General features: G+C 37.7%; 2 protein-coding genes across 12 annotated transcripts in view; one reads left to right on the top strand and one right to left on the bottom strand.

Annotated features, from left to right (window-relative positions):
• The window catches only part of LOC130567820 (voltage-dependent R-type calcium channel subunit alpha-1E), a 101,111-nt gene extending 89,742 nt beyond the window's left edge, over nt 1–11,369 (bottom strand). For 3 of the 7 annotated variants that reach the window (XM_057356248.1, XM_057356254.1, XM_057356252.1), the window contains exon 1: nt 11,208–11,368. In XM_057356248.1, coding sequence (XP_057212231.1) covers nt 11,208–11,213 — 6 coding nt within the window. In that variant the 5' untranslated portion in view covers nt 11,214–11,368. Of the gene's footprint in view, nt 1–11,207 lie in introns of all 7 variants that reach the window. The other 4 variants (XM_057356247.1, XM_057356250.1, XM_057356253.1 and 1 more) reach the window with 2 other exon arrangements.
• A 968-nt stretch (nt 11,370–12,337) lies between these two features.
• cep350 (centrosomal protein 350) overlaps nt 12,338–23,046 on the top strand; it is a 33,491-nt gene continuing 22,782 nt past the window's right edge. For 4 of the 5 annotated variants that reach the window (XM_057356386.1, XM_057356389.1, XM_057356387.1 and 1 more), the window contains exons 1-9: nt 12,338–12,460; nt 13,288–13,381; nt 15,744–15,840; nt 15,937–15,980; nt 16,172–16,286; nt 17,468–17,624; nt 18,484–18,995; nt 20,762–20,875; nt 22,389–22,511. In XM_057356386.1, coding sequence (XP_057212369.1) covers nt 15,756–15,840; nt 15,937–15,980; nt 16,172–16,286; nt 17,468–17,624; nt 18,484–18,995; nt 20,762–20,875; nt 22,389–22,511 — 1,150 coding nt within the window. In that variant the 5' untranslated portion in view covers nt 12,338–12,460; nt 13,288–13,381; nt 15,744–15,755. The remainder of the gene's footprint in view (nt 12,461–13,287; nt 13,382–15,743; nt 15,841–15,936; nt 15,981–16,171; nt 16,287–17,467; nt 17,625–18,483; nt 18,996–20,761; nt 20,876–22,388; nt 22,512–23,046) is intronic. The other variant, XM_057356385.1, reaches the window with a different exon arrangement.

The raw sequence follows: 23,046 nt of genomic DNA, 5'->3' as shown, positions 1-23,046 counted from the left end.
TGAACTCGAATCCGTCTGCGGCGGGTAATTTAAGGTGAGGGCCAAAGAGCGCATAACCTCCGCCAACACCTGCTACCCTGAACAAATCCCTTTTACCAGAGATTTTTCATCCCCCCCACTATTCCTTGCCTTCTAGATCACCTCCGACACTTTCCAAGCCTGTCTGCAAGTATTATCAGAGCTGAAGTCAACAGAGACAGCTTGAAATACAGGAGATGAAATTGATTTTCTTTTATTGCTTTACCACAGGAGGTGAAGAGAACATCAGCAGTCGTCCGTTTCGGTCTCATTTATGAAAACCTCTACAGCTTTTTGAGTCATTTTCATCTCCGGGGAAGAACATGCATGTAGGAAAGACAAATGCTTAAATGCCTGGTTACAGTACTCACAGAACAAATGTATTGTTCTAGACCTAAAATTTGGTATTAACTAAACTATGCTAAGAAAATGCTAAAAACAAAAAAAAACGGCAGCCACTGACTGAGATTAACAATGAAACTGTTCAAGTACATTTCTATCAGCAAAATAATCACTCAAAAAGTCGAATGTGTCAGCTGAGGTACTTGAGAACCTCAATGGGCAAAAAAAGTAATGTTGTTTTTCCCCTGAAATGTTTTATGTGCAATGACATCTTTGCAGAACGCAAAGAGTGGGCAATTTGGTTGTAACATTTGTAACAACTGCATATATATACAATAATGTTAATACAACACCACTTCCACTAGCTGGTAAACACATTACTTTAATGCAAGTCTGAGTTGATAAGAGGAAATTCTGATTCACCAGGAAACAGTCGATTGTTACAGATTGTTGGGTTAAGTGCTGGTGCAATTTCCACAAATGGCAGGAGCTGCAAATATACCCCAGAATAAAGACAACACAATCCGCTTTGGTTGCCTTGTGTCAGTCATGCAGTGGTTGTGAAAAGAGAAGCTTTCCATTCGAACGCTGAATTATTGGATTGTGTATTGAATTTGTCCTTTTTTTGTCTGGTACATTACACTGTGAAAGCTTAATCATAGCTTTATCCGTCATAATTAACACCATTTACATCATCTCCAAGAATGGAAGAGAAAAAAACTGTCAATCTCAAAAGACGCTCTAGAAAAATGGTTACTGTACATTCGTGGATCAGAGCTCTGTTCCAACATTTAGTGAGCTGTTTTAGGGTACCTTCTAATTTAGACACCCTTTTTATTTTTGTTAATCTCTTAATTTCGTGAAATTTCCCCTAAACTTTTTTGGGGGTTAAAATGCGGTCTGGATAAGTAGCACGCTAGGTTTTACAACAGGACTAATATGATGCTCTCAATTCCAAGCAGCGGGATGCAACCTGAGCTCAATTTTGCAATTTTCCTCTTGTGTTTAACAACAGAATTTTCCATAAGAGGTGACTAAACAGCCTTATATGGACAGATTTTTTTTCTTCTCTCTGCTACATTCACAATGAACATGACTCATGGCTGACAGGTTCAAGCGGTAAGCAGTGATGTCTGTTTGACACACACACACAAGGCCAAACTAAAGCCTGGCTGCCGGGGGGAGAATGACCCAGCTGTGGGAGATCACCTCAGCATCCACCTGTACCAAGTCACCTGTCAGTCCCAGAACAATGTAGCCTGGGGAAACGACACATCAGTGAGCATGGGTCTAATTGTTAGCTTAGTGACTGGAGGTGTTTGTGTGGATCTTGTCTAGCTGAAATTCATGATGAAGAGTGTGTGGCTCATCCCGTGCTGCTCATTGAAGGAGGTTTATTTACCATTTGCGCCAGAGGAAAGTAACCAACAAATGATAATGAAAGAGACATAAAACAGATCGCAGCAAGCTAAAGGAGCTCAAGGAAAGAGATTAAAAATCTGTTTTCCGAAAGGACAAAAATTTTGTGCCAGTTATAATGAGTGCTTTATCAAAAGTGGTGAGAACGAGGGAAACTCAACGTGTGTCACTTCCTGTTAAGAGCCTAAAGAGCGCTTAAACGCAGACCAGCATTGTAACGAAATAGCTTCTGGAATGAAGGCCGCTGTGATGGAAGATAAGAATAGCCGGTGAAACCTTCAGCGAATGCTACGGTAGACGTTTCACTGAGCAGCGGTGGCCATTGAATTAGTTTTCTGGTCGGCCTCAAACGCATCTCTTTGTACGCCTGCACAAACCGCAGGCAAGCAGCACATACAATACCATTCAAACACACACATACATTTCTCCTTGAGACATCCTTTCATTTTCAAACCACTGAAGCCTCTGACCCTTTTGGAAATGACAGAATTATATAAATAATCTAATAGACTATTATTCATAAATCGTCTGAAAACAAACAAATACACATGGAAAGTCTCTTTATTAAATATTTATTTGGCTCTGTAGGCTATTTTCATATGGATGTCAGACGTGCTCGAATTGCAAAATCCAGTTGCATCAGTGGTGCCAAACCCGTAGATGCCAGATACGACTGCATTAGACACATACAGTTTTTAGCTCTGTAAAATGGGATAGTCTAGTGATATAGCCTTTGTTTAGTGTTAAAGAGCATCTGGGTTTCTTAGTATATTGGATTTTTAATACCAGGAAACTGAACCTGACAGCCAGCGATCACCATGTAGTTTCATTATAAGGAAAATCCATTATATGGTGGCCTGACATTGTACACAGAAGTGTCAAACCCATTCAGTTTTTTATCTAGATATATCTGTCAAAATGTAATTCTTACAATCTGTATCCTACAGAGATTTATATTTTCATACTAAAAGATTAACATCCAGGAAAAAAACTAAATAACCAAATTACAGCCATAACATTGTTTTCACTTATTTCCCATTAAATACGGCATACTCTAACAAACATCTATACATTCACTCCACACCACCTTTGGCGGCAAAACTATAGCCTGACTTTTAATATAAATCTAAATAGACATACTTCTAGTCTTTTAGATGTCTACTGAAAGCAACCTGACACACAGTGCCACTTAGGCGCAAATGTTATAATGCCCCTCAACACAAGACTTAAAAGCTTTTAGCCCACTGCAGTCTGGCCTACTGCAGTGACACACTGTGCTGCTTTGAAATATTACTTAGAAAATGAAATACAGCGCTCAGAGATGCTAAATATGTTTATGGATTCCTGGAGAAGGAGCCAAAGTGTCCACACAAACACTGTAAAAAAATGTAAGCCTTCACAACAACAAAAAATCTTAGTACTAATTTCCCCTCGCTTTTTCTTGTTCACTCAACTTTTTGAAATAGAAGTTGTACTGATTTAAAATAATGAATTGGAGATACAAAAAATATTTAATTGGGATAACTCAGGATTATTAGTTGTACTGACTTAAAACAAGTACTGTAATTGGAGATACAAAAAATAATTAATTGAGGTAATTTAGGATTATTAGTTTTATTGAGAGGTACAAAATAATTATGCTTAAGTCATTAGTTGTCACAACATCAAGTTTACATAATGAACAACATAACAAATTATTTTCGTTGGCTGAACATAAATAAAGAATATAAATTGGTTACTTAAAAATAAACAAATATTTTTGTCTTTTACTACAATTGGAGTAAACTTTGATCAAACAACTGCTTGAACAGTTTGAGTTAGGTTGGGTCTGCACTTACACCTCAACATTGAACACACAAACCTCAACCATGGTAACAATCAAAAACCATCATTCATTAAAAAAACTCTAAACACAACAGATAACAAACAGTAACAACAAGATTAAAGCATAAATTATTCCAGCAAGAACTAAAACACTAATCTTTAAAAGAAAAACAAATAGGAAACACTGAATTGAACATGCTGCAGTGCATCTTGGGAACTTTCAAACTCTTGTTTGTTCATTGTACATTGACGTAACTCAATTTTTTACATTTATAGAGGTCTTTTTGAGTGAACTTGCAAAGATTTTTTCACACAACTCATATTTTTAAGTTAATGAAGAAAATGTTTGGTTACAATGAATGAACTTATTAAAAGTTCTGTGAACTTTTTCATGGACTTTTGCTCAACCAACACAACAAAATTAGTTGTTTGAACTTTTTTTGAGTTGGGTTTTTTACAGTGAATGCATCAGGGATGAATTTGCCAAGTGGACAAATAAAAAAAATCTGGCTATCGAATGCAACTGAACAGAAGAAAAAGGTAACACGTTACAATAAGGTTGTGTTTGTTAACATTAGTTGATTCATTAGTTAACATGAACGAACAATGAACATTAATACTTGCAGGATTTATTCATGTTAAGGAAAAACCATACCCATCCCAAGCTAAAATACACTACAAATTTCTTTCTACGAATTTTTGCCAGATTGTCATGACGGGCGGTCGAGACCGGAGACTTAATGACACAGAACAAAAAGGACAACAGCGGGTAAGGGGTTAACAAGACATTTAATAAAATATAAATACAAAACAAAGACCCACGTGGGGGTAACAAAACAAAACACAAGGGTATAAAACATGACACCAAGGACTAACTACACCTAACCAGACTAAGACAACTCTTGAATTAAATACAAAATAACTAAACTACACTGACAAGACAGGAACTCACCACATATGACACACACACGACAGTACAATGAACCAGCACGAGACAGAAGACACAAGGGCATTATAAAAGGGATAAATCAAGAGGGGACAGGTGCAGGACATGAACTAATTAACAAACAATAACGAGGAGACGAAAGGGCGGGGAAAAAGACGCCACACCGGAGAGTGGAAGACCAACAGGGACAAAACGTCACTCTCCACATAAAACAAGAGGTTCTATCATGGTTCTGCCACTAGGCCAAGAAAAGCAAGACAAGGTGGGCAGAACCATGACACAGATTCTCAGTCAGTCAGAAAGTCTGTGCCAGTCTGCAGATTTGATCAGTTAGTGTGTTTCTGAAACTTTCAAAAAGTCTGCAAGTGTATGATGTTTAAAAAAAAATCTGTGCAGATTTTAAAAGTCTTGTAGTGTATTCCAGCCATTACTTTACAGATTAATTTTAGAATTTTAGAATTTAGAATACATTTTTTAAATCAAACGTAACTGTAAATATTAACGCACCATGAAATAACATTAATAATTGTACAGACGTTAATAAGGATTAATACATGCTGGAAAACTACATTGTTCTTTGCTAGCTCATGTTAGCTAATGCATTAACAGATTAACAAAGATGGCCTTATTGTAAAGTGTTATCACACACATCCGTATGTAATCTGCACACTGTACAGAGAAAGAGAGGAAAATTATGGACAAACCAAGCTGCCCATGAATTCAGTTAAAACGTGCTGTTTTTATCCCTTGCTGTTGGTATATACATCAACCACGAAAATGACACTCATTAACACTGTTGGCTTTTTCATTATCACCATGAACAGAATGTGATCAGGATGCCTTGAGCAACAAACATCAACTTTTCTGACACAATCTCATCCCTTAACGTTAACTTACTTCACTTCAAAGTTCGAACAAGAGTTTGGCTAGTTAACATAATTAACCATCTGGTTCCAACATGTAATTTTTCAAGGAACACTGTACAGCAGTGGTTAAAAACGGTGCTTAGCGTAGAGACATTAAACCTGTAGTGCGTTTATGTATATTTCACAGGTGTTTTCGACTAAACGTAGCGCTGCGCAGACATATCAGCGTATGACATCAAATGACCGCGAGAGCAATTTGAACGCACAGAGAGCGGCCTGCCATTATACCACTCTCGCGGTACTTTAATACGTTTACACATCGGTCTGCGCAGCGCGACATGAAGTTGAAAACACTTTAAACAAATAACTGGATTCTTACATTTTTAAAGAAATGTTTTTATCGCTTGCGATATCTGCACTAAAAGCATCTTACCGTACAGTATGCTTCAACGACAGCGGAAGAAATCCACGGTTATAATCCACCACATAACGCCACAGAGCTGTAGCCTTGATGCGCGTGGACTGCGTCGCTGTCGAAATGCATCGCTCACCTTTGCTCCAAACAGGCTTCCAAAAAGCGGCCATTTGAAAATGTAGTTGCGTGCAGATACACTGCCTTGATGAATTGCGCTGTGAAGACATAACTGCCTTCGCGAATATCATAAAACTCACAAAAACTATCCAATACAAACAAACATTGCATTCTAATGGGCTAAGTCAATTCCTGCACATCCTTATTAATGTTTTATTTCTGTTTCTTTAATGTTGTGATAAACTGTTTGCTACAAGCATTGTTATTTTGTTGAAAGTTAAATGGACTTAAATTAGTGCTGTTTGAATATTAAAATACTAGGCAATAGGCCTATGTAATATTATTGTGTACATGTACACAATATATGGTTGGCCTGTTGTAATGCTTTGTGTGACTGTAGTCTATAAGTTCTATAATGTATTTATTTATTGGCAGCGGCTATTTGTACTAAGTGTAAATAGCAGTAGATGCTATTTACACTAATGGCTGGAATACACTACAAGACTTTTAAAATCTGAACAGTTTTTTATTTAAACTAAACATCATACACTTGCAGACTTTTTGAAAGTTTCAGATAGAAACACACTAACTGATCAAATCTGCAGACTGGCACAGACTTTCTGCAACAAGTCCAGACCGAAAATCTGGGCAAAATCTGAGCAAAATTCTTGTAGTGTATTTTAGCCTTTAGTTTAAATAGCAGTAGGTTCTGTTTACACTAAGTGAAAATAGCAGCATTTCTTAGCGATATGCTATTTACACTAACCGAAAATTGCTGTATTTTCTTTGGATTAAGTATAGTAGTTATATGCTATTTACTTAATAAAAATAGTGGCAGATAACGTTACTATTTGCACCACAGTATTGTTGTGCATTAAACATTATGCAATGTAAATCATTATATTTATAAAAATTATGGCAACTTATTAAGATATTAAAGCCCTACACTCTAAACCTAAACTTTATGAATAAAAATGAATTTTAAGTCTTAAATAAATTTTATTGAAAACAAATGCCTTTATGATCTGGAAGGTAATAGAAAAAGGTTAAAGTGCATTTTCAGCAAGAGGTGAGTAGAAACCCGGTCTCCGGTGCCAAGCTATGCAGACTTTATACCTTACGCCACTGGAGTCACTGTTCAAAATAGCATCGTTCTTAAACTTTCTCAATTCCAATCACATATTGGTGGGCGGAGAGTGCAAACAGTCTCTGCCAACAAGGCAGGCTATTTGTACTCAGTGTAAATAGACACTCTGTTATGCATTTACTATAGTAGAGTAGACTAGATGCCTGATTTAAAAATATAAAAACTCTTAAACACCATGACATAAACTTTCATTGGAAGCTGTCTTTCAGATCACAGCTCTGGATGGTTTAGTAGAGGTCTGGCACATGTTCCTGTAATGCCATCAGCCAGTCAACTTCAACATGACATTATTTTCCTACAGCTCCAGAGTGATTAGTCATATGTCAATAACAGCTCAGGTGATTGGCTTAACAGATCCATGCTTCAGTGAGCGAAAATGAAATATTTTAAATCATGTACCCGTAGGTGTCCTGCAGAAAGTGAATTGTTTTTTGGGTGAGCAAGAAGTCATGGGTATTGATTGGCACGCCCCCGGGTTAGAAGGAAAGGCACTGAAAGCACTGAGGTGCAGAGTGATGTGAGTTGGCGCATCAGCTTGAATCTTCATACTGATTATACAAGCTGCCTCTTTGAGTGTCAAACCTGTAAGAGCTTCAAAGAAAACATGCCACTGCTTTTTTGATATCACTGTGTGTGTACAGCCCATCCAACTGGATCTGGCTCTGTATAAACCATTGCAGGATTGAGTTATGCAGCATAGTTTACAGTAACAAGATTACTCACTCAAACAGATCATGTTATCCTTTGATAACTGTTCCATTCCCCTATGTTGTCTTGTAACTCAGATTGTAAAGCATGCCAGTTGGAACGGTTATGGATTCCAGAGAACACACAAAATGCACTGTAAGATAGCTCCTGAGATATATAAATTCACTTTCTTGAAAATGCTAGTGCCTAATTCTTTATTTACAAAATAATGATGACTTTGTACAGTATAAGTAACAATTTATCTGATTCATCACTGAGTGTAGTTATGAAAGGATTGTCATACTCAAGGTGGGAAGAGCTATCACATTCAATATGATATTATTCAAAAGTAATACAATTACAGTGAGTACACCGTAGACAAGCCTTGCCAACTCATTTTAACCTTAAAAACAATACACTTAAAAGGCACGTTTAAATGCTAAAGAGCACTGTCAAGTCACATAATGGCACACTAATTAGTTTGTGTCTCATTGTTGGCCTTTATCATTTTGAAAATGGGATTCAGTGCATCATACTCTCTGACATGCTGTCTTGAATACATGAGGTTCACTTGAATTAAACAGGTCAGAACTGAATCATGACGTATCCAACGACTTTCACTTCCTCTAAGGATAAAGCTGAAACATTCACATCAGAACAGATGGATGAAGTAGATCAAAACTAATCACGGGCTAATTATGCTGAAAAGAGTCTTTAATCGATGACTTGCCACTCTCTGAATTATAGCCTCTCTCATTGCATTGGCTCCAAGACTTAAATGAGATTTTTTTAAGCTTGTTGGAAAAAAGTCTCTGAAGTACTACACATTTTTTTTTGTACATTATAATAAAGGTATTTTTATTATGAAAAGAGGTCTGCTATTGAACTCTTTGCAATAGCTCTTCAGTAATTGGTGCAGTACAGTATCCCCTCTAATTCTGTCCTTTAAATCAAATATATTCAATTTTCGTCTTTTTTTATTTTACCTAAAATATTTTTCTTAGAGCACCAAATGCAAGGTGTTCACAAGACCGACTCATTTGGAGTTCTGTTGGCAAATCTTATAATAATAAACAGTGGCCTCCTAAGATATTAATTTAAACAACATTTTTGGGGTTCAGCAAGTCAATAAGGTCATGTCTTCACCCTTGCTTGGAACAGCCCACAGAAAATTCTAAAGGGTTATGTGATTTTCACTTTTGGACCATGCTGATAAGTAAATGTATGATGTTAGAAAAAATCCTCAATTAAAACTTAAGAGGACCACAACAATGTAATTTGATTCAACCCTCATCTCCATGACGACAAACAATGATTCCTTTCCACCACTCAAATGAATAAATGTGAGAGCCATTCACATACACAGAGCAATGCACTGTAGAGAATCTGGATCAAAGCACAAGTGCAGTGTGTATTTGCTCAGACCTGATTGAGATATGTACAGCAAATTGGATAAACAAGTTGAAGTGACTTTAGTAAACAATATATAACGCCTTGTGCAAGGCTCTTACAAACCAGTTCAGAAGTTTCAGACACATGCAGTGATGAGCTTTCAAAGAGATTAAAGGGATTGTTCATCCAAACATGAAAATTCTGTCATCATTTACTCACCCTCATGTCATTTCAAACCTGTATGACTTTCTTTATTCCGCAGAACACTAAAGAAGATATTTTGAAGAATGTTGTTAACTGGCACCCATTCACTTGCATTGGTTTTGTGTCCATACGATAGAAGTGAATGGGTGCCATTGCTGTTCGGTTACCATCCTTCTTCAAAATATCTTCTTTTGTGTTTTGCGGAATAAAGAAAGTCATACAGTTTTTAAATGACATGAGGGTGAGTAATGGATGACAGAATTTTCATTTTAGGGTGAACTATCACTTTAAAGAGGAAGAGATAAATCCAGACGGTTTAAACACTGATCTTGGAACTACTGGTGATATGATCATAGTCTATGTGGACAATATTTGATTTAGCATTTAACTTTTTAGTGCAGCTATACACATTTAATAGTCTATACAATATTTTTTCAACCCAACTGAGTAGGGAATACCACAGTGAGTTACATAATAGAATTACCACTGAAATGCAGGTAACGTAATGTTTTACAACATCTGTTTAGCTACTAAATAATACAGTCATACTAGAATAGGAAATGCCGCTTGTCAGTCACAATGCAATTAGAGGTGACGTGACAATTCCCTAGTTTTTTTTAAAGGTATGTATAATGCACCTGGACATTGACAGCACTGCCTGGGGTGTTCCCTTTATAAATGGCCCTGTTTCTTCTCTACTTTGCAACAGAGAACTTGTATTGACTAACCTGTTCCCTCACCAAGAATCAATGTGCATTGAGAGGCTCTTGCTCATTTTATCTTAAAAAGAACATTGAACTGTTGAACAGGTGTGCATTCTAAAATGTATTCTAAAGGTTCTTTACAGCAATGCCATAGATAGAATAACCAATTTTAGTTCCTTAAAGAGATTTCCTGTGGCTCAGTGGTTGGATCTTGGCGAGGTCATGGGTTCGATCCCAGGGGATTGCACATAGTCATAAACAAATGTGTAATATGATGCTATGTAAGTTACTTTGGATAAAAGGGTCTTCCAAATGCATAAATGTCATTGTAAATTTAACTATTCAGTCCTAAAAGACTGTCCTTAAAAGAACCTAGAGTCTATGTAACCTTTTTGCACTACAAAAAACTTTTTGTGACCTTAAAAAGGTTCTTTTGAGGTTTAGGGTTCTTTACAGAAACATACAGTCAAATATGGTTGTTTTGCTGACTGATATTCACATGCCATTTACTGTAAAACCTTTTGCTGCTTTCTAAACAATATATTTGGTTGAGGAACTACATGATTTTCTCTACAGCAAAACAGAGATTGCTACTCGAGGAGCTCGAACCTACAACCTTTTGACCACTAGCTGAGATCTTTTACCTACCAAGCATACAATGGTCGGTGGCGCATTTGGCATCCCAAAGCGCCGATGAAGAAAAAAAATCATGCTCTGATATGGACTCACATATGTTCACTGTTTTAATGCAGTGGTTTAATGTTTGAATGGCCAGACATTGAAGACGCAAACGAAACTGTAGCAATGCTCCAAAAATGTGCAAAAACGAGTCTCGCGCAATGAAATATCCTAACATATAAGATTCTTTTCTTGTCTAGATAATAGTGATAACGGGTACATGATTTGAATGGCAAATAACCTCGATATGCTAAAATACAATATATATTGCAAATATATATAACAACATACTTAAACAAGTTAACGAAATTTGTATGTGAATTGCCTTCCCACAGAGCTGGCGTCTATGAGCAACTCAACTGTATATCTTAAAGGATAACAATGTTAAACATAGAAAGGAATCTAATATCTCTTTGTGGTAACAACCATGAATAAAAAGCATGCTTACCAGCATCAGATGCACGGAGCGCAGCTACAAGTGCTCTGAGCTCCATCGCCGCAATAACGCACAGGAACGCAGAGTTTATCCTCACTGTCCCTCACGTTTACCGGCGACTGGGTGTCGTTTTTTCCATTCTGGAAATATGTTTCTGTTAAGCGATGATGAGTAAGTACATGTTTCTCTCTCTCTCTCTCTCTCTGTCTGACACAGCACTAAAATGGGTTAAGCCCGTTTAACGGGAGTGATGCGGCTGCTGAACACAATGCCCAGTCTCAAACTGAGTACGACAGGTTAGATCACCAGAGGGGGTTCGAGAGTCACTGTCTCGTTAATTAAGGAATATAAATTATTAAACGTGTCACATTGTATATCTAATATAAGTGATGGTAGTGCCAGCAGCCCGTTTATGGCCATTATTCAGAGGGGTATCTAATTTGGAAATATTAGTTTGGGTAAGTGGTGCGTGTAACGGTGCGTGAAATTGCATCCACAAATTAGACTAAATGTATGGTTTATTTAATGGTTTTCATTGAAGGGAAAGTTACTGTTACAATAGTCCATCAGTCTTGTGCCTGAATTATTGCTATGATTTTTTAAATATGTGTCAACGCATACACAGCCAAAATTGTCAGTGCTGGGTGAGTTTCAGCATAGTTTCTTTTATACTAACCTTTTTTTTCCATTTATTTTTTTATTTCAAAAGCCCGTGTTTAATTCGCGTATAATCGTCTGTAATATATTTAAAATTTTTAATTTGCTTTCCTTAGTTCTTTTTCGTTTTTAAGGGCTTGTGCTCTGGATCTTCGCGTTTTGACCTCTGAAATTTAAAAATATTGTATAAACACCACTTTTGTGTATAGTAGCCTACTTATCTATGTTGATATCTACCAAGCGGAGGTATGATGAAAATTCAGTAGGCTATATTTTACATTTTTATTTATTATTTGAGAGACATAAACTATTCTTCTGATTTTGATTCAAATTTCTCTTACATTTAGTCGCGATTGCTCAGCTCTCATTAATTTTAACGTGTTGCTGTTCTGTAAGTGAACACTAGAGGTCAACCACAGCCATGAAAAAAGCACTTGACGTTCTCCACCGAAGTCTCGCGAGTGTTTGAATTTGTGCGACGCGAACTTCCGGGAACAGTTGTTTGGATAATGGCGGACCGTCAAATTTAGCCAACGGTCGTCCTAACTTATCATTAAAGCCGGGAAACGGACACCAAAAGGCGGGTAGTGGTCACCATATACTTTTAGGTAAGTATTAACCAGTTACATTCAGATCCGAATGTTGAACAATGGACAACTGGAACCTAGAGAACCCGAAAGTCAGTTTGTTAGCGAGCTTTAATATTTTAGCCGGTTAGCAGAAACTGTAAGCAGTAAGTTTCGTCAAACACTTTACAAAGATGCTCCGATGTGACATTTTTCTTATTATGAAAGTGATTTAAGGTGACTGGTTTTTGGTTCCGGCAGTTGTCTAGACGGTTGGTAGGTAGGTTGTTGGTTCACTTCGGTAACGTTAACGTTAGCTGTTAGATTTCATCACAGTAATGTATTATTTTATGTTACTAAAAAGTAATGTTACACTAGCGTAATTGACATCGTTGTCTATTTATAATATTGATTTAGATATTATAAAATGTTATTAATGTCTGTCGTATTCGATGTCTTACTTTTGCCTAGTTGTCTTGTTTGTGGTCTTTAAAAAGAGATTGTTTGTTTATCGTATTAATGTGTATTTCGTTTAGTTTAGTTCAGATTGCACTTTATTTGTTTTCTTCTTTTCTTTTATGGTAACGTTATGTCTTGTAAGCAAGAAAGTCTCCACTGGGGATTTAAACTCAGTTGATGGTGCAAATTGCAAATCTGGCGTCAGTTCAGAAAAAAAGCTCAGGGCTAGTTATTGGGAGCACAATTAATTGGCATAATTATCTGTATTGATCCTGATATCGGGTTTGACAGAAACTACAGTTGTAAATGTGATATACTTTATACTCGGCTGTATTTGTATACTGATTTATTAACTGATTATTATAGGTTGAGTCTTTACTGTCTTCAACTTCTCCCTGGTCTCATTCCAGGTTTAGTGTTGTACAGAATCTCCAGCTGACCGATGTGTCCAGCAGTCTGGAATACTAAGAGCACACATGTATCTCTGAATAAAGCTGCTGGAAGGTCAGTCGCTCATCATTTTACCTCGTGTAGGAAGTATTTTAACATGTCCATCTGCCATTCCTAAATACATTTTTTTGTACTGTGATTTTTTTAACGTATATCATGGATGTTGTTCATTTTGTATACAAGGATTCACGAGGTGTGTTTTTTAGCTGTAAAATTGAATCGGGACAGAAAGTAAATATCATTTGTCTGGTTGAATTTAGCTCGAAGTGTGGTTTAGATAGCGTGAGAGAGAGTGTGTATTAATGATGCTTACTCTTTTAGGTGTTTTCAGTGGCCGATATTCAGGGCAGAAAGCTTTGATACTTTCACTTCTTTCAACTCATTCTTTTACTTATTTTGAAGTGATGATAATTACAAAAAAAAGTGCCAGTTCAAAGTACAATGTCAAAGAGATGTTTATTTTGTTATTTTATATGTTAATATACTTCATGGACAGGTTGACTCATTATTCCTAAAATGATAAGAGCCCATAGCAACCTCCCACACATCCTCATCTGATTATGTTTGTAGAGTTGGATAAGGGTTTAGCATTTAGGGGCTTTTAGGTTTGCAGATGTCAGTTTGGGATGCTTGTTATAGAAATAAAAAAATCAGCACTCAGACCATAAGGATGTTTATTTGTTTTAAGTAGAGCAATACTGTAGACGTTTCATGATTTCTAATTTTCAAGACAACTAGGAACAATTCTGCTGAATTGCATCATGTTAACCGGGAGTACATTCTAAAGGGAGTGTTGGGCATTTTCAGATTAGCTAAAATATGTAATAAACATACAAGGATGTGTGTATGTAACCGTAAGAATCTGCAGATCTTTCTGTAGAGTTCCACAGCCACAGATTCCGCGTGCCACTGGTTATGAATAAACCATTGTGGTATGTATGAGATGCTAAACATGACGTTCTTTACCTCAGACTTAGTCAGGTTTTTTGTAAGACAATGAACTAGAGCTGTGTCATAAAAGGGTAACACAAAACCTTTGTAGTCAGTAATGTTGTTTTCGTCCTCATTCCAGATGAATGTTTCTCCTTTACCTCATTCACCGCTGCTAGAATAGTGGTCGTACCTGTTTTAGGAACTTTTCACCTCTGCTTTCCAGCACAGATCGGAAATTGACTCACAATTAAAGGAGTAGTTCACTTTCAAAATAAATTTTCATGATAATTTACTCACCCCCATGTCATCCAAGATGTTTATGTATTTGTTTCTTTAGTCGAAAATAAATTAAGGTTTTTGATGAAAACATTCCAGGATTTTTCTCCATACAGTATATACTTCAATGGACTCCAAACGGTTGAAGGTCAAAATTACAGTTTCAGTTCAGCTTTAAACGATACCAGACGATGGAAAAGGGTCTTATCTAGCGAAACGATCGGTCATTTTCTAAAAAAAATAAAAATGTATATGCTTTATAAACACAAATGCTCGCCTTGCTCTGTTCTGCGATGCTCGTTCATGACTTCACATAATACGTTATTATGTTGAAAAGGTCACGCTTGACGTAAGCGGAAGTACCGAGTCAGTGTTTACAAGTTGAACGTGCAAGTTTTCAACATAATTACGTATTACGTGAAGTCCGATTGGAGTCCATTGAAGTATATATAGAGAAAAATCCTGGAATGTTTTCATCAAAAACCTTAATTTCTTTTCGAAAGTGAACTACTCCTTTAAATAAACATGCAAGCCTCAGAGGTATGTCTTAGGCATTAATTATTAATACAATATAATTCATGAAGGTTCATGCAGAGTGATTTCAGTGTCCCCTTGGAATGCTTGGTGCAGTTGTCAACGTGACTGTCTGCACAAAATGCTTTATTTACCCTAGAATAGCGCATTGAATTTAGTTGATATCACGCTCTGGAGATCTGCAAGGACAGAGACACAATGTTATAATGGTAGTGCTTGAAAGAAGACGGGTCATCGGAACATCTCGAAAAGCTCTGTGACCATCACATGCCTGGGCTGCAAGGGATTCAACAAATGCATGCCATGGCTTGAACACTGGTTTTGGAGAAACACTGCGACTAAGTTTAAATTCTTAGCCCTCCTTTTATTTAGTATTATCAAATAGTATTATCAAACTTTAATGAACAAGAACAGGTGATGTGTAGAAGTGTCAGCTCAATCCGAATTCTGCTCAAAATCAGGGGCTGGCCAGTCAGTTTCATTTTTTCCAAATTTATGGCCTCCTTCAAAATCACAGAATAAGACGATTAATGTGTATGGAAAAGGCGCATTTTTCAATACCGCTTGAGGTTAAAGCCCAAGCAACAAGCCACTGCTAAAGGAAACAAAGTCTGATAGCAGATGGTCACGAGATAATTGGCTCTCTTACGTGGTCTGTTTTTCTTCCTCTTAGGTTGGCATAGCGATGTGGAGTCGCTTGCAAAGTGAGGGAGGGCCGGCAGCCAGCGTCTCTTCCCAGTCTGCCCTTGCTGGGCCAGACAACAGGAGAGGTTGGTCCAACTACACACATATACTTAAAAATCAACATGAGGGCCTTATGTAAGCCATGTGGACACTTGCATATGTTAATGTTTTTGTCTCAACAGAGATATCAAATGCCTGGAATAGTCTAAACCAGACCAAAGCAGCAGTGAGTATTACCTGTTTTTCAGGTTCTGTGCAATTTATGAGGCAAAACAATTATAACCTGGGATATCAAAAAGATCACTGTGTAAACCTTTTAGAGATTCAAACTATTTAGGTCTGAGATTCACCATGTAGGTTTGGTGTATGTGTAGCAATAATCCCATGAGTGCGTTGTTAATTTTGGTCTCGTCTTAGTTACGTCACATTGAGAATCGTCTGGAGGCAGCACCAGGTACAGGAGTGCTTCTGGATTCGGTGCTGGACACAAAAAAAGCATCTGTTAGTGGCAGACGGAAAATAAGCCGCAGAGGTGAGGCAGACATATGCTCTTTATTCTCTGGTGGTTTGACTGTTTATTACTTTGCGTTCCATTGCTAGGTGTTTGTAATGTTAAAGGTATAGTTCACCCAAAAATGAAAATTCTGTTATCATTATGGGTGAGTAAATTATGACAGAATTTTCATTTTTGGGTGAACTATCCCTTTAATGTATCGTATAACAAGAACCAGGCCAATGTTAAGATCCATGTGTTAATTTAAGTGTTTTAGAATAAATCATTCTTAGGTTTGCTTATTAGTAAATATTTTCACACCTTCTGTTATGCTCCTAGATGGTATTTTAATCCACGATTGTACCTTTTGCTTGTGCCAGTAGTAGTTATACAATACAAAAGCTTTGTATACAAGGATGTATCATCATGGATTGAAATGAGAGCTTGGCAATTTTACTACTTTATCAGTTTAATAAATGTTTTGACAACATTTTACAAACCAACTGCAGTTTGATTGAGATTAATTGGAATGCACAATAAAGGCCCCCCCTCCCACTAAAAAACCCCCACAACATTCTACCTAATAAAATGTTTTAGAACGTGACATTAACTGGAAAAAAAAATCTTTATTCATTATTAAAATGGCCAAGTTATAAAATATATCTTGATTTTTTAATGTATTTCAGTGCTCTAATTGAGTCCCCCTTGGTAGTCAGCTGGGGCCCCCTTGTGGTCCACGGCCCCCCTATTGAGAACCACTGCTCAGTGTTAAAGCAACACTGTAGAACTTTTGCTGACAGCTCCCCCATGTGGTTGATTAGCGCAATTGTCTGTTACAAGTGTCGTAAATAATGTCGCTGTATAAGCTTCCCTGTGTGCGAATTTGTTGACTAAACTGATGAAACCGGCGAATGCAGAAACATTGTTTGGAAACCGTTTCACACCCTTCCACCGGCAGGGGATGGGCGGGGCTGTGTGTACCGACCCGAACACAGAACTTAGAGTGTGGTTGTAGCTGTAGGCTGCTCAGGTAGCAGCGGGAGTAGAAGTCGTCCAGTTAAGAGTTGTTCTACCACTGAAATAATTTTAGAGACATAATTTTAAGGTGGAAAAAGCTACAAAGTGTTGCTTTAAGTGTAGTTTGCAGAGTATTGCCTTCATGTATGCATAATTTCTGCAGAGATGTTAAAGTATCAGTACAATTCATGTATTTACTACAGATGGGCATCATATGGAGGAAAGTGGGTCCAAGTCCAGAACCCGGAGTCGTCGCAGTCCAGACAAAAGTTCCCGCAGTCCCCTAAGGAACAGCACTCTGGACAACAACACCATGAGGCCCAGCGCTGTGGAGTTCAGAGAACCACTCGCTTCATACAGGTAAAAGTCACAAAATGATTAATGTGTTAATTGTAAAAGGATTACAAAGAGAAGAGGCTTTTCTGTAACACTAGTTCATTATTTGCGTAAATGATTACAGCATGAGATTATATTCAAAACATGCTAAAATTGAAGGAACTAGCGGTCAGAACAGGCTATGAACTATGCAGACTTCAATGAATTCAGTCTTTGTAGCATTAGATTAGTTTGCTATTTATCGCTGTTAAACAAACCGAGCTAGACATTTGAACAAGGAACCACCACTTCTGCTTCTGTTGTTCAGACATGCAGCACATATGTAGTTGAAGCTTCCTCCTTCAGTCCAGCTTTAACTGTTTTCATTTTCTGTTGTCATTTGTGACCCTGGACAACAAAACCAGTCTTATGAGTCAATTTTTCGAAATTGAGATTTTTACATAATCTGAAATCTGAATAATTAAGCTTTCTACTGATGTATGAGTTGTCAGGATCGGACAATATCTGGCCGAGATACAACGGTTTAAAACTGGAATCTGAGGATGCAAAAAAATCTAAATATTGAGAAAATTGCCTTTGAAGTTGTTAATCAGGGGCACTGTGGCAGACCATCCACTCATGAAAATAAAGTTTGTATATATTTAGGGTAGAAAATTTAAAAAGTATCTTCATGGAACATTATCTTTACTTAATATCCTAATGATTTTGGGCATAAAAGAAAAATCGATAATTTTGACCCACACAATGTATTTTTGTCTTTTACTAAAAATGTTCCCGTGCTACTTAAGACTGGTTTTGTGATCCAGGGTCACATTTGGATCGTTGTATAGATATTCTATAATAGGACTCTTCAGTGTAAGCTCCATTTGTCTTGTTTTCATAGGGAAGCATCTCCACTGCCAGTGTCCCAGACCCACTCTGAACCAGACACCCTGTTGTTACCAACAGAGATGGGCGTCTCTCACCCAGATCTTTCTTTAAACCAACTGGTGTGTCAGCGGGACACCAGAGACATGCAGAATGCAGAGCTGGACAGCACACGCTCCTCAGCAGTAGACAACACATCTGTACGCTACCTCAACGATCTGTCTGCTCTCAGTGCTATTCATCAGCCTGATCCACCCACATCAGGGTCAGAGGTTAAGCCCAGAACACACTTACAGACGTCTCGCTCTGTCTCGCAGCGGTTGGAGAACCTCCGACGGTGGCTACCTAATGAACAGCTGAATGAAAAAATCTGCAGACATATGGGACATTTGGAAGAAACGTCAAATAGGAATAACCTGCTGGGGTACCTGGAGCAGCCTGTGGGAATTGGGGCAGCGGGACACACTACTGTACCTACTGTAAAAGTTCGGAAAGTGGCCCAAGCTCCTCCGGCACCCATTTATAAAGGTGAGCTTACTAGAATGGAATGGTGACCCTATTAGTGATGAGAGGATCAATCCTACTGTAGGTGAAGATGTTGGCTAGTAACTGTAAGGTGGCAGGTAGTCAACTGAGATACCCCATAAGGGACACAGAGGTATTGTCACCGTGTCTCTTAGCAAGTCACTTAAAGAGCAGGTTTAAAGGTTTTTGTAAGTGTCCTAATGTTGTATTAGAGTTCCCAACAACATGTTCAAATGCATCAAAGGTAAAAAAAGGTGCTATTTTCTTAAAATAAGCATTTAGTATCTATCCATTTCTCAAAGATCCCTTAACGATTCCTCTGAAGCTGTTCAAATTTTCCGCTTCTCTAAGCTCCTCCCTACCTGGCCCAATCAGTTGTGATTGGTCTTTCTTCATACACTGCGTGTCAGAAACGAAACGCCCATTACCACAGTTCTTATCTCAGGAAGGTTTTGTAAACAAAGACGCTGTGTGTAAAAATGGCATCAGTATTACCATACCACAAGTTTTTATCTTCATAAACCTATCTTTATAAACCATTTAGACTATTGTTTTCTGTTGATCTTTTTTCGTCATAGCTGTGGGAGAACAACAACGGCTCTATCCAAAAGTTGATCATTACTTTGATTATACAGAGAGGAGTAACTGAGCAAGTTAGCGAGAGCTTCCAAAGATAATGCACACACCTTTACATAATAAAATGATATAGTGCTGTAGTCCGTTTTTTAAATAATGACAAGCAAACCGTTTTGTTTGAACGGGATCGTGACCACAGCTAAACTTTGCATACTTGACAAAACCATAATGTGAGACACGTTAGCAAAGTGCTACCGTGACTAAACGATAAAGGGATACAGTTTGTACAATACTACGACATGTAGAACGACAACAGTCTACAATAACCGCCACATTATTAGGTAAGAGTTGGATTATTAAAACTGTAACTCTGTTAATTTATACGTTGTTTACCTGGAAACCTACAGCTGTACTAAATATACAATACGGATTAGCACAATTACTTTAACGTATATTGTAAGCACTCAATTTAACATGTACACATAACATATTTATCATACTTACAGCTTGTGGTTCTGAGACGCTTGTTAGTCCAAATAAAGTTGGTATTGACTTCTCTTTAAGGGTCTAGCGGCTGGCAAATCCCGCGTTGAACTCGCCAAAATGTGAGAAGCAGTCGTCGGTAAAATGATGAGCACATTACACAAGGTTGGAATTGTACTGCAGTGGTATCGTGGAAAAAAAAAATGTAACCACTGATCCTTCACATCGTCGTCCTTTGGCAGCGAAAACAAAGTACATTTGCATTCACAGCACAAAACACAGCGTTCCCTCGACATGTTGTATACTATACGCAATACTACCTGAAGTGCTAGTGGGCAGGTCAGAGTGTTCAGTTGGATTATGCTGATGCGTTACACTGTGACGTATCGATGTTACACTCAAAAGATTCGAAAGCCTAACGATTTGTTTGGGCGGTTCGGAGTCGACTCCTTACTTTGGAAGCCAATATCTTAATTTATAATGGACTTTTTGGAATAACAACTTTGCAGATCGTCAAAATTGAAGGAAAGCTACGTTACACACTGAAATGCCGGTAATTTTATGAGATTCATGAAACCTGCTCTTTAACCTCAGGCTCTTTATGTGGTAAATGTACTATAAAATACGTGAGATAAAAGCATTTGTTAAATGTTTAATGAGGATGCTGACTGAGAGGAAGTTCACTGAGGGTTTGTTCTCTTGTCGTCTAGGATTTAACACCAGTGAGACGAAGATTCGCACACCTAATGGGAAAGTGTGGGCAGAAGAGGACTTCCAGAGCTTTAGCCGGGAAATATACAAAGACCTAACACAACGTCTCACAGGTACGCATACACATGTAAATGTTGCAATGTCTTTAGTGTTTACAGCTAGTTGGTTCTCTTTTTTTAAAGGAATAGTTCACCCAAAAATGACAATTCTGTCGTCATTTACTCACCCTGAAGTTGTTCCAGAACTGTATTAAAATCTTTGAAGAATGTGGGAAACTAAACAGTTCTGGGGCTGTTTTAGGACAGATTTTCATGTTTCGGTGAACTATTCCTTTATGACAGTGATGTCATGATTATCAGTGAATATCAGCCTCTTTATTTCTTATTGCACATGTTTTATATGTGGTTATGTGTTACGGTGGAATTAAAGGGTTTATTCAATATTTATTAATGCAACCGCTTAAATGGGTTTTGATGCTCAGTCCAAGCCTTCGGTTGAGTCGGTAAGCATGAGAACAGTTTGTACAGTAACTGGTTGACCATCGTACTTGCAATCCCAAGGTTGCGGCTTTGATTTTGAGAGGGGACACGTGCTGATAAAATGCATACCTTAAAACGCACGTAAGTTTCTTTGGGTAAAAGTATAAATGTAAGTGAAAAAATAAGCAAAATTTAAGCCATTGGTACTAATTGACCAGACACTAAATTCATGTAAACCACCTTTGTATCACACTGCAGTATGTACCAAAACATTTTCAAACCAAAACAGTTCAACGCTGACTTGCATGCTCCTGGTATGCTTAGGGGTACTGCCACAGCCATTGTTATGAGTTATCATGTCAGACCTGACTAGGGCTGTCACGATTATTAAATTTGGCTGACGATTAATTGTCTAATAAATCATTGCGATTATGACGATTAATTGTCTGTTTTAGAGCTTTGACTTTTAATTCTCATACATTTTTATTCAGCTTTGAAACGACCATATTGTTCTGAATATAAAGACTATGTTCTTTTTCTTGGAAATACATAGGAAAAAATTGGGTCATCATACTTAAGGTTTAGGCTTTTACCTGTCAATAATACAACCGCCAAATACTTGTAAATTGATCAGGAGTGAATTGAAGCCACCAGTAAAATACTATCAGTCATAGAAAAGCTTCTAGTCTGTTTTTTTCTCTACAATAAAACTTTAACTACAATAAAAGTTTACTTCTGTTAGATTTTGGTAGACTGGTTTTCACACTTAAAATAATATTAAATTATACTGCAGGTTATTTTTATGGTATATGCTTTAGTTTTTTTTTAAGTGATTGTGTTGTTGTGGTACATTTTACAAGTATTACCATGCTTTAGTTACAATATATACAATAAAATATGCAATATGCAGATGCACTACAGCTCCCCCTAGTTTCTTCTATATAGATGTGCAATAATTGCGATGATCTGAAACCATCGCGATGAGGTTAAACAATCGCGATGAGACGATTATTTAATAATCGTGACAGCCCTAGACCTGACTATTCTTTGAGGTTTTCATCATGGTTATTTGAAGGCATTACATCAGTTCCTTTAAACAGTGATTTTCAGTATGACCTCTTTTATTCTTCTTCCCATCTCTTCACAGCAGACGGCACAAAACCAAAGCAGAGACCTGCAGAGCGAGAGAGGACGAAAGAGAAGAAACCATCCAAACCTGTGAGGAAAGTGCACAGGTCTTCTTCAGCACCAGACTCGAACGATAAACCAGGTCTGAGTTCTCCTTCACTCTCCTGCTGTCCTTCACATTCTGTCTCTAATACAGACAGCTAATACAGATAACTAATTTAAACAAATGATATTCAAATGAAGTGCTTAGAAGAGTCGATTGTAGTTTTACTTCTGTGACATGGTCATTTGCACTGGGAAACGTGCAGAAGCTTCACTAAACACACACACACTTAAAGCCGTGTCAGTGCTGGAAACACAGCATGAGCCTTTCTTGGCCTGCCAGCCTCGAAGCGCTCCATAAAACTGCGTTTTTGCTTCAGTCCGTGAGCACAAGCTAAGTCTCTTATCCCAGCAGAATTTCTAGAATGTCTAGCATGCAGATTAACGGGATGGTTGCAGCGAGACGCTAACGCAGGAATGCTCGATGTGTCACGGCTCAAACTGCCGTGGCCTCATCGACAGCTAGAAAGATGTCAATGTACGCCTTGAAAGCAATAGGACAGAAGTGAAATCTGACCTCCCCACCCCCACACATTTTCCTCAGAAGTTCTCAAATGCGGGGTCTCTCTGTTTAG

This window comes from Triplophysa rosa, linkage group LG17 (assembly GCF_024868665.1).
Source record: "Triplophysa rosa linkage group LG17, Trosa_1v2, whole genome shotgun sequence".
NCBI classification, from domain to species: domain Eukaryota; kingdom Metazoa; phylum Chordata; class Actinopteri; order Cypriniformes; family Nemacheilidae; genus Triplophysa; species Triplophysa rosa.
Note: the sequence above shows the minus strand (reverse complement) of the source record. Positions and strands in the feature narration are given on the sequence as shown.